At 42.0% G+C, this 11,175-nt stretch overlaps 1 protein-coding gene and 1 long non-coding RNA gene across 5 annotated transcripts; one reads left to right on the forward strand and one right to left on the reverse strand.

Annotated features, from left to right (window-relative positions):
• Positions 1–1,222: 1,222 nt before the first annotated feature.
• sp1 (sp1 transcription factor) lies at positions 1,223–8,207 on the reverse strand. 3 transcript variants are annotated; one of them, XM_077603383.1, is made up of 6 exons: positions 8,079–8,207; positions 7,482–7,549; positions 4,847–6,200; positions 3,058–3,196; positions 2,772–2,962; positions 1,223–1,895 (listed from the first exon to the last, which is right to left on the reverse strand). In XM_077603383.1, the coding sequence occupies exons 1-6, from the start codon at positions 8,083–8,085 to the stop codon at positions 1,600–1,602; spliced, it is 2,055 nt and encodes a 684-aa protein (XP_077459509.1). In that variant the 5' UTR covers positions 8,086–8,207; the 3' UTR covers positions 1,223–1,599. The 3 variants fall into 3 exon arrangements, with proteins under 3 accessions (XP_077459509.1, XP_077459508.1, XP_077459510.1); XM_077603382.1 differs by having other exon boundaries at positions 2,772–2,965; XM_077603384.1 differs by having other exon boundaries at positions 2,772–2,965; positions 8,004–8,100.
• Positions 2,564–10,814, forward strand: LOC144075928 (uncharacterized). 2 transcript variants are annotated; one of them, XR_013300676.1, is made up of 4 exons: positions 2,564–2,889; positions 3,079–3,235; positions 10,592–10,620; positions 10,703–10,814. It is a non-coding gene; the product is annotated as an uncharacterized LOC144075928 (long non-coding RNA). The 2 variants fall into 2 exon arrangements; XR_013300675.1 differs by having other exon boundaries at positions 10,592–10,808.
• Positions 10,815–11,175: the final 361 nt, after the last annotated feature.

Here is an 11,175-nt window from a genome sequence, read left to right on the forward strand (position 1 = left end):
TTTGGTATGAACGTGCTGGCTTTGTATGAAAAAAATATTTCACAAGTATAAGTAACTCCGCAAGGCAAAGTATTAGCTAGTACCGCGGGGTAGGGCATCCGTATCAGGACATCATCGCTGTATAAATCATTCAAATGATCAACATACACCAAGAAAATTCATTAAGATTTTACACGAGAAGTGAAGGACTAACAAGGCATCCTCTCACAATCTACAGGGACCATCCTGGGCTCGGCTAAAATTGCGGGATTTCGTTTTTTTAATAGCAAATATATTTTTATATATACACATGCACATAAAACTATTTTTTTTTTTTTTCGATGAAACCATGTATCATAGCATTTTAGATTGGCTGTGCACCTAAAAACGTTAAATAGTTATGATTATAGTAGTTTCTTTTGCACAAATGACCTCAACATGTCACGGTTATGAGTCAGGATGATGAGGAAATTCCAGTTTTTCCAAAAGACACAATTATATAATCCTTTTAGTATGAAATATGGATTGGTTGTTGTCTTGTTAGCCTTTGATAGCACATTGTGCCATGTAACAAAAGCATGTATTTCATAGTAATAACTTTGAAATTCCTGTCAATTTTTTTTTTTGCACAAAATGGCAGCTTCTCTACTGCCAGGTTTGTAAGCCTTTCCATTTCCAGCAACTTCATTTTGATATATTCCCCCCCAAAATAAAAAATTGGACAGAGTAATAATTCTGAAGTGAAAGTGGGTTTGTGGCAAACAAAAAGAAACAAAAATAGCAAAACATTTTTTATCACAGACCACCACCTAATAATGATATACTTTTACAACAGATGGTGTCCCTGCACATGGTTCAACAATTGAGCACACGAGAAGAAGCTGTAAGGGACTGAGATGTCGAAGAACCCTTTTCAGCACACGTGCCGCAGACAGGCTTGAGGTATGCAAAAGCACATTTGGTCAAGGCAATTTTTCAATTTGAAACAAGCTACTGCAGACCGATGAACCAAAGATTGTATTATTTGGTAATAAGGACTCTTACGCATGGGTTCATCATGCTGTGTACATAAATTTCAATTAATATAGATGTGTAGCAATCAGTGTGTTTAAAAGCTGTTGTTTTGGCAAACTATATTCTATACAATATTTCAATATTTGTTGCTGTTGGGATGTTCAAAATTCCGCATCTATATACAATTTTTGACACTTTCCACAGTCTGTAAAACAGTTGAGTCCTGAAATACTTTTCAATTTTTTTAATATATCATAATGAAGTTGCTGATCGAAACACCAAGATTTACTCGTGAAAATAAAAATTGGGAGGGGTGTACACTTTATACTGGTGTGTGTATGTATATATATACACACACACACAAACACTTTAAATAATTTCTATACTGCTGAACAGCAAATGGCTTATATCGTATATTTAGTTTGTTGGACATAATTACTGCTGTATAACAACAGCTTAAAATTGCAGTCCCGTAATGGAGATGATTGTAGTGGTGGGGGCATGACAATTTGCGTAAACTAATTGGCAATCCAACATTTCAATTGAAATTTCCTAATCCTCTTTGATCAATGTCTGCTGTCTCTGCATTCGACGCACCGCCCTTCCTTAGTAATTGCCGTTCATGTGATTCAGGTCCACCTGCACCATGTTGATACCGCTACTGGCTAGCCGAGCTAAGCTCTCCGGCGACAGGGTCTCCATGGTGACGATGGAGTGCTGGTCGCCCGCCGACATGACCTCGCCGTCTGGGGAGTGGGTGGCCGGGGGGGTGTCGGAAGCGGCGGCCCCGCTGTTGGTGGCGACGGTCCCCTTCTTGTTGAAGTGAGTTTTGATGTGTTTGGAGAGGTGGTCGCTCCGCATGAAGCGCTTGGGACAGTCCGGACAAGCAAACCTTTTCTCACCTTGGGGGAAAAATTAAAGACTGGACTTAGCAATTATAGTGGTACCTCGACCTACGATCAACTCTACCTACAACATGCTCGAGATATGATGAAAATTTCTATCGAATAATTCGCCCTAGATGCGATCAAAATTTCGAGATGCGACCAAGCCAGGTCGCCATGACATGAGAGGCTGTTTATCATTGTAGCGCACTGTCTTTTTTTGCCGCATCTCTTTCGTGTATAACAGATATCTACGAGCACTGAACGGTTTCTTTCGCCTGCACATGGACCAGAAAATGCACAACGCGCATGCGTGGGCAAAGAGGGCTTTCTGGGTAATGAATTATACTCGTGCACACAAGACCGATAGGCAATGGCAACCTTTCTCAGAATAAAACGTCATTACCCACAATCAATACGTAGGTAGGCAGCTGTTGCATTTCCTGCTTTTCCTTCCTTAGCCTGTTAGCTCCCGCGATCGCTTATTCAAGACTGCTTCTCGTTGGCAAGTGGTCGTGCGTTATCCTATTGTGAGGACATTACTGTGCATCATTTTCGGAATATTTTGAAGGGAATACAACAGCAAACAGCCCATCGATTACGAACGTGAGGGTGGAGACGTGGCAAACCGCTAACCCGGCCAGAACAAAAGGTTATTTATTTATTTTTTTTACACAAAATTAGAATTCAGTTTTGTGTAAAGTTACATTAAACGTATGTTTGAGTGTCTGTATATATTAATTCAAATTAATTTAAATTTGTTTGTTCCGTTACGAGTGCGTTGCCGGTGAATAATCGAGGTACCACTGTATTTGTTTAAACACGGCAGTTTTTTTTTAATGGCATGTCCTATCTGTTTGTCCAAGATGCTTCAACTGCATTAATCTCCCTCACCTGTGTGGGTCCTCTTGTGGCGCTGGAGCTCATCTGAGCGCGTGAAGCGTTTGCCGCAGAAGGCCCAACTGCAGACGAAGGGTCGCTCGCCCGTGTGCCAACGCAAGTGGGCCCTTAGGTGCGAGGTCTTGCCATAGATTTTACCACAACCGGGCATGTGGCAAATGTGCTGCTTCTTTTTGGTTGGGTCTCTGCTTTTTTTTTTTGAGGCACAGGACACATACAATCAAAAAAAAAGTCACTTTTGCTTTGTTCGCGTTTGGCTAACGACACAACTAAGACGTACCGGCTTTCCCCATCCTTGCAGAAAGGGCAGGTGCAAGCCTCTCTGCGGTTGCGGCGTCCCTGCGACGGCGGGCTGATATCGTCATCGTCGGGGGCTGCGATGTCATCAAAGCTGTCCGTCTGTAACGTTTGGTCTCCTGCTGTGTTCGTGCAAATGAAAAAACACCTTTTATACTTCTGTAAGTACCTTCTTTTATTTACTTGGACAATTAAAATGAAAAACTTGTGCTCTAAAAAGTTAACTTGCAAGCGGCAGTGGTAATTACGAGGTAAATACAAAACAACCAAGCCCAGACCAAGGCATATCCGCTAACTAAACTAGGATTAATTTGCAAAAGAAAACACTCCACGGTGCGCAAATGTTGTAGTCTTCATGTGACTAAAACAGCAGAGACGACGTTGAACTTTAACTGGGCTTTTGTAAGAAAATACACAGCGAGGTAAGCTAATCAAGGGATATCATGTAGTCTCTCCGAGATCAATGGATTCAAAACTTATTTTACCAGTTATCTACCATAATTTGTCTTATGCCAAAATCCAGAAAAGTAACACTTATATTTTTACTTGACCTTTAGAAATATTCATAAACTACCAAACCAACTAGCTAAGGATGGCAGCTGTCAATTTAAAAAAACTTTAAAATTAACTTTTATATGCTTATTGCAGAATATCAACATTCACTGCTTACCGTTTAGTCAGGTTTAAATATTTTTTTAATGGAATTCAATTTCATTTTTTAAAGTTCTTTAATTTTGTCTTGGTATTTAAAAGTGATATTTACGGCCTGTGGTTTTCCCAGTCTTGTCTCGGTCTGCACTCCTAAAAATCCTGATCTTATCTGTGACCGTATGATTCCTGGTAAATGTAAGACTATTTTAAAATTGTTGCTCTTGTTAGAACTTTTGCATAGAAACAGTGGCTCAATTGCTACGATTAATCTTTAGAAACCTAACGGGAGCACCGTTTGCAACACAGTAAAGCTACTCCACCCCGTTGTCATCCCCCGCAGACATGCTCGAGCCCTGTGACGACACGTATCGACGCAGCCGTCGGAGCAGTCTGACTGGTTGCGCCGGTGACGTCACGATCACACGCGCAAACAAATATTGCGAGAGGTCAAACAGAGATACCGAGCTGTTTGCATTGGGGAGGAGAAAACATGGCTTTTTGGATCGGCTTGACGTTTGGGGAAAACGCAACATTGGCTCTCGGTGTACCGTGAGAAGATTCATTCCCAAAATTTGTGCTTTTCTCCCAAAGCAATTTATTGATACGGCCAATGGCACATTGTACAAAATTGGATTCTCTGGGCGTTTCACAGTTACGTAAAAAAATGATGGGAAACGACTATAGGGCCCAGCAGCTGAGTGGTTACGCCTCACAGTGGGAGACTTGGGTTCAAATCCAGGTCGGTCCACCTGTGTGAGGTTTGCATGTTCTCCCTGGGCCTGCGTGGGTTTTTTCCAGATACTCTGGTTTCCTCCCACATTCCAAAGACATGCATGGTAGGCTGATTGGACACTCTAAAATTGCCCCTAGGTATGACTGTGAGCGTGAATGGTTGTTTGCCTCCTTGTACCCTGCGATTGGCTGGCCACCAATTCAGGGTGTGTCCCCCGCCTCTGGCCTGAAGTCAGCTGGGATAGGCTCCAGCACCCCCGTGCGACCGTAGAGCCCACTAAACTGAAGCCAGGCTTTCCCCCCCAGTGATTTATAAACCTGGCGGTACATACGCCAATGGTGTGCACTGTACATTGAAACAATGTATGGAGATGATCCCTGTGACTAACCTGCTGTGCTGGTGAGGGTGATGGGGACACTTTGGAGCTGGTGCATCTGTAGGCCCGAGCCTCCAAGCGTGTTGAGATTAATGGTCTGGAGCCCAGGGATTTGCACGGCGTTGACCGGTACCCCACCGGTGGCGGGGGATCCCTGAGTCTGTGCCATTGGGGCCAGTGTGATTTGCGCCCCGGCGGGGCTCTGGATCTGCAAGGTCTGCCAGCTAACCTGGCCGTTGGGCCCGACGGTGCGCAACAGGATGGGACTCGTGTTGGGCATAATTTGGAGGTTCTGGAGACCTTCCTGGCTAATAGTCGGGGTGGCGAACACTTGACCGCCCGCTGCCGTGATGGTACCGGCCTGAATTGTTTGGAGAGGCGTTGCCCCTTGCAGGACCTGCTGGGGCTGGATGAGGATTTGCTGCTGCTGCTGCTGTTGTTGCTGGTCTCTATTGTCTGGCTGTATGGGGACACCCAGAGAAGCGCCGCTCTGTTGGTATGTCGCAGTCAGGATGCCGTTATTGCTTTGCGTCATGCCATACGAGGAGGTGGGCGTGGTGACGGTGGCCGTGCTAGTCATGTAGCCGGCGCTGGAAGACGCCGGCTGCTGTTGTTGTGCGAGCTGGCCGCCTCCATCGCCGTCTGTCGTTGGCACGCTCGTTCCGCCGCTGATGGGCAACAGCGTGATGTTTCCGTTGAGCGAAACGGGCATATTTGCCAGAAACTGCGGCTGGTTTTGCAACACCCCATTGCCCAGGGTGATATTCTGAAGGGGAATGGAACCCTGAATGAGGCCGGGCATGGCGATGATGTTCCCAGCCCCGGCTCCTCTGTTGGCGGCGGTTATGATCTGTTGCCCGTTGGCCGAGGACACGATTTGAAACTGCTGTCCGGCAGTCGCGGCTGAATCTTGTTGGCTGTGCGCAAACTGCAGAGGCTGGCCGTCCACCGTCTGGAATTGTGGAATGACCTGATACTGGATGTTAGGCATTACGCCGGGGATGGCGGCCAGGACTTGGGGGCTTTGCAGTGTCGGCGCCTGAGTGACGACATACTGCTGCTGCTGAGTGCTCACGGCCACCGAGGACGTCGGGGACAACAACCCTCTGCCCTTGACGGCCTCACTAATGGTCTGCACGCCTAAAGACTCGGTGCTGACCGTCGTGCCAGCTGACAACCCCTGTGCGCTGATAGGGACAACCTGCCAGCCATTGGCGTTGGAAGTGAAGACACCTTGTGTCATATCCAACTGCTGTTGTTGTTGTTGTTGTTGCTGCTGCTCGGCGGGAGAGTCATTCTCTCCCGGGGTGTCGATGCGACTGCAGGTGGCCGCTAGCATGGCCAGTGGAGATGGCTGCTGAGAGTCCTAAACATAGGGGGAAATACAAAAAAATTGATATAATATTTAGAACATACAGCAGTTAATGAGTAGGTATTCTAATGGTTTTATATTTTGACAATGAATTTAACTAACAGGCTACAATACTTATGTCTTGGCTACCAGATGGCAGTTGGACATACCGCATTTACTCGCATATAAGCCGCCCCCGCGTATAAACCGTACCCCTAAAATCGCCAAATTTTACAATTTCTCACGTATAAGCCGCCCCGTGATTGACAATGTTCACCTCAATATTCACGGTTTTAAAAGGGAGTACAAATGTGTTACTTTGAAGGGAAAACTTAAGAAAAATTGTCGCACGTAGTATTTCTGAGATACCGTATGAATCAAAATTACATTATTAGGGTCAATATCATAAGGAATTAATTCATCCAGTATTGGTTGTTTTCTTACTTTAAAACAGAAAATAACCACCAAATAGTAAATGTTACTTTGCCAACATCTACTGGTGAAATATAGTATAGCAAATACTGTGCGCATACAAGGTACCCTTGATTCAGTCATCAATTTTTGGAGTTACAAATACGCCTTATATGCGAGAAAATACGGTATTTGTGTTTTAACGATTGAAATTAAATAATTTTCAATGCAAAGGTTTGAATGAATGTTTAGCAAACATTGTTCATGGAACTGTTAAATGTTTTAATTATTGGCATTTTGACACAAAATTCCAATTCCATTTTCCTTTACTGAAATAGAAATCCCGTTTATTCAACATTCTTTTCATATCCTGAGACAAAATGACATAGTAGTTACATTTTATTACTTTAAAATACATTGAACATTTCAAATTTCATTTACAATTTCAAATAGGATGCATTTGAATTCATTAGCTGCCATAGACGGCCCCAGACGTCCAATCCATTTTGAATATTTCAGCTCCAAGGGGAGGGCCGCATTTTTTTCCCATTTCCCCCCTATCTCGGCGACGGCGGGCTCGGCCTCCCCTCCCCCCAATCCCACCCACTTGAAATTCGGCCCTATAAACTTCCACGGCTCCGGTGGCCACCCCCCTCCGATGCCAGCCAAATGGGCCGAACAAGAGGCACCGCGAGCTCGGGGGTTTGCCGGCGACACCCCGCCCGTTTGTGGGCGAACTTTACCTGCCCACGTCCCACCCAATGACATGTGCTCCGCGGAGGGAAACAACACACGTCGAAAGACGGCTCGGTGACAGTAAAAAATGGACAAGTAGACAGACAACCAAATTTTAAAAAAGACAATGTTATTATCCGGTTGACCTACTTGCGAGCTGCGTTTTTGACCAAAGCCTCCGCCGCTCTCCACCGCGGCCATTTCGCCTTGCTGCTGATCTGCGGAAGAAGACTTTTTTTGTAAAGATGACTTTAAAGACTTTTCGCCCCTTCGTTTGAATAGCAAGAAAGCGACCAGGACGTGGCACCGATTCGCCTTTTACATCAACTTAAAGCACATCGCCAAAACATAACGTGACATTTTAATCAGACGCGAAATGAAGCCAAATGACATGCCACAAGTGCGATTGAGGTGCTAACCAGCTAGCGTATTAGCATTGCTAACATGATTTAACTACCCAAACGAGAGCATTACCCGCAGATCATTGCGGATAGACTACTTCTGCTTTAAAGTTAACAATACCCTTCCAACGGAGTTAAAGAAATTTCTTAGTTTGATCCGTGATAGTGGGAAGTCGATTAGTTCTGTTAAACAGCAGACATATGAAGAGTCGCAAAAAGCAAAACGAAATACTTTTTTTTAAGGTAACATGAAACTTTGAAATCCACGTACTTCGAACCCGGCGTCTATGAGTCGGATCGGCGCTTCGCCACGAGGAAATTTACGATTTTAAAAAAGTTGACTTACTGCTCATAATTTTCAAGACGGGAGGAGTTTATCTTCTTTTTCGAGTTGACAACTTTTCACAACTACACACAAACTTGTCTTCCCCTCCTCCTATGAAGGAGACCGGAGAGGGTGCGCTTAATATGCAATACGGGGACGTCTAGGTTGCCTCTATTCACAGTAAACACGCATAAATATCCTTTTTCATGCTGAGAAGTAACCAAACAAAATTATAGTTTATTTTGTTTATTTTTATTGTTTTGTTTTTACCCCCTAACAACTTTTTAAATTTTTAGTACTTAATTATAAATATAGATATAAAACATCCACTCTTATTTTTGCCTAACCTCGTTTTGTATTTGTTGTTTATAAAGAAAAATATACCTTTAAATTTCAAGTCATCCAATTTCTCTGATTTCATGAACAAATACTCAATCTATCTGAAATACTATTCGTTTTTTTAATGAAAAATATTCATTTATAAATACATAGTTTTAAAACAATATTTGTCAAATGAATGAAAAATAAATACACTAGTTATTTCCTCCAATTGTACGTTGAAGTTGGTGTTTTTTTCCATTGTATTTAACTCACTCACTACTATGGAAATTGTGGAATCAATTGAAGTTGGTGATGTCAGTGAATTATATTTCAGTGCATTTGTCGTTTGACATAAAACAAGCGCACTGCCATTTTGAAAGACTGCCTTTTACACCAATAGGAATTGCTAAATCGGGTCGTTTCCGCCAACAACCCTGATTAGGCTAATCCTATTGGCTGTTATCAAGACGAGGGCGGGTTTACTCAAACTAGGTTACACGTCTTGAGTATGATAGACGTGGGTTTTCTTGTTTTTCGTTGTGTTAAAGGCGCCATTTTAATTGGTCCCATTGAATACATGTACATTCCCCATTTGCGCTCACTTGGTCCTTTTTCCTCTTCTCCACGGGCCAAAGTTCGGTATGCACATGGAAACGGGGATTCGGGCGGGTGTGGACTTGGGAAGGCGGGCTGGTTATGTTCAGTCTTGCCTCCGTGGCCGCTAGCCACTCCCTTGGTGGCGCCCCGTGGGCTGGGAAAGAGCGCGGAGGCGGGCGGGGGGCGGCCATGGCCAAACGGGGAGGACAGGCCGAAGCCGCCCCGGGGGCAGGGAGGGATGAGAGAACGGCCCGCGTATGGGAGGGTCTTTCCAGGGGGGCTTGTCAGTGTAGTCGCACATGTGTCCACAATAACAAAAGTGGAGGAGTCAAGAGGAATTCGCAAAAAAATAATCATAACATCGCGATATTTTTTTCATATCGCGATATTTTTTTTATAGTGTTGCAACACAGCAATAGTGTAATCATCAAAGCGACTCGGGTTGATAAAAGACTACTTTAAATCTATATAAAAGATGATTTAGGTTTTAGGTAGTAGTTAGTGCTCCAAATTCATATGATTTCACTTCATTCATTTTTCTGAAAATATTCTTTATTAGACTGTAATGTCTGCCAATAACTAATTTTGGATATTCAATTTTATATTTACTGATGAAGCATGTGAAGTTTGCCAAGGTGACAGACAGCATTAAAATATTGAATTTGATTGTTAAAATCTTGATATACTTGAAACCTATCATAGAAAAGTTCATTTTAAAATTAAATACATTTGTTAAAATCTTGATATTCTTGACACCTATCATAGAAAAGTTCATTTTAAAGTTAAATACATTTGTTAAACTCTTGATATTCTTGACATCTATCATAGAAAAGTTCATTTTAAAGTTAAATACATTTGTTTAAATCTTGATATTCTTGACACCTATTATAGAAAAGTTCATTTTAAAGTTACATACATTTGTTAAAATCTTGATATTCTTGACACCTATCATAGAAAAGTTCATTTTAAAGTTACATACATTTGTTAAAATCTTGATATTCTTGACACCTATCATAGAAAAGTTCATTTTAAAGTTAAATACATTTGTTAAAATCTTGATATTCTTGACACCTATCATAGAAAAGTTCATTTTAAAGTTAAATACATTTGTTAAAATCTTGATATTCTTGACACCTATCATAGAAAAGTTCATTTTAAAGTTAAATACATTTGTTAAAATCTTGATATTCTTGACACCTATCATAGAAAAGTTCATTTTAAAGTTACATACATTTGTTAAAATCGTAAAATTATTGACACCTATCATAGAAAAGTTCATTTTAAAGTTAAATACATTTGTTAAAATCTTGATATTCTTGACACCTATCATAGAAAAGTTCATTTTAAAGTTAAATACATTTGTTAAAATCTTGATATTCTTGACACCTATCATAGAAAAGTTCATTTTAAAGTTAAATACATTTGTTAAAATCTTGATATTCTTGACACCTATCATAGAAAAGTTCATTTTAAAGTTAAATAAATGTGTAGTTTCACTCGGCTATACCGCTTCCATTACATCCATTAGTATTTGTCCATCAGTGAATTGCTAAATTTGGTCTGTGGATTCCGTGCATATTGATACGTGTCACTTATTATTATTTTTATCTATGCAGGATGTGCACTGGTGAACGTCCCATGCGAGGTGACAGTTTGAGACGCACTTCCGCCCCCAATTTCTACCCAAAGTGATGTAAGAGGCTGAAATGATGACTCACAATCCTCAGATTGTGGAATCGTTAGGACCATGACGTGTCCAAGTTGGATGAAGATCACCAGTCCCCTTAGAGTCAGTTCAGTTTTACCCACCAGAACTCAAACAACGTGTTTCCAAGCAAGGTAATGCACTGTTTTTTCTCTCTCTCTTCAAATGTTTGAGCAGCCATTTTACAAAAGACAGGCCGCTTTTAACATAGTTATATCAATCATGTACATAGGTAGATTTTCAAATAAATATTTTTCCAAAAACAATTTGGATCTTAAATCTTTGCATTTTTGGATCGTGCGCATGAGACAAAATTCTGAGGTTTTGCAGATCACAAATTTGTTTATTCTCCTCCAGTCTTGCGTGAGCGACTCTAGCTTTATCACACTTTACAAAAGCATACAGGCTAGCGTAATTAATCTAAGACACGGGTGTCAGACTCGGGTTGGTTCGCGGGTTGCTTTAACGTCAACTTGATTTCACGTGGGCCGGACC

The sequence above is a fragment of the Stigmatopora argus genome, chromosome 6 (assembly GCF_051989625.1).
Source record: "Stigmatopora argus isolate UIUO_Sarg chromosome 6, RoL_Sarg_1.0, whole genome shotgun sequence".
NCBI lineage: Eukaryota > Metazoa > Chordata > Actinopteri > Syngnathiformes > Syngnathidae > Stigmatopora > Stigmatopora argus.

Bases quoted from the DNA above. Each gene is read 5' to 3' on its own strand.
- sp1 (XM_077603382.1), bottom strand. The intron at 6,201-7,481 runs GTAGGTCAACCG...CCCTATGTTTAG, and splicing joins GTCAAAAACGCAGCTCGCAA to GACTCTCAGCAGCCATCTCC. The intron at 1,896-2,771 runs GTGAGGGAGATT...TTTTCCCCCAAG, and splicing joins CCACAAGAGGACCCACACAG to GTGAGAAAAGGTTTGCTTGT.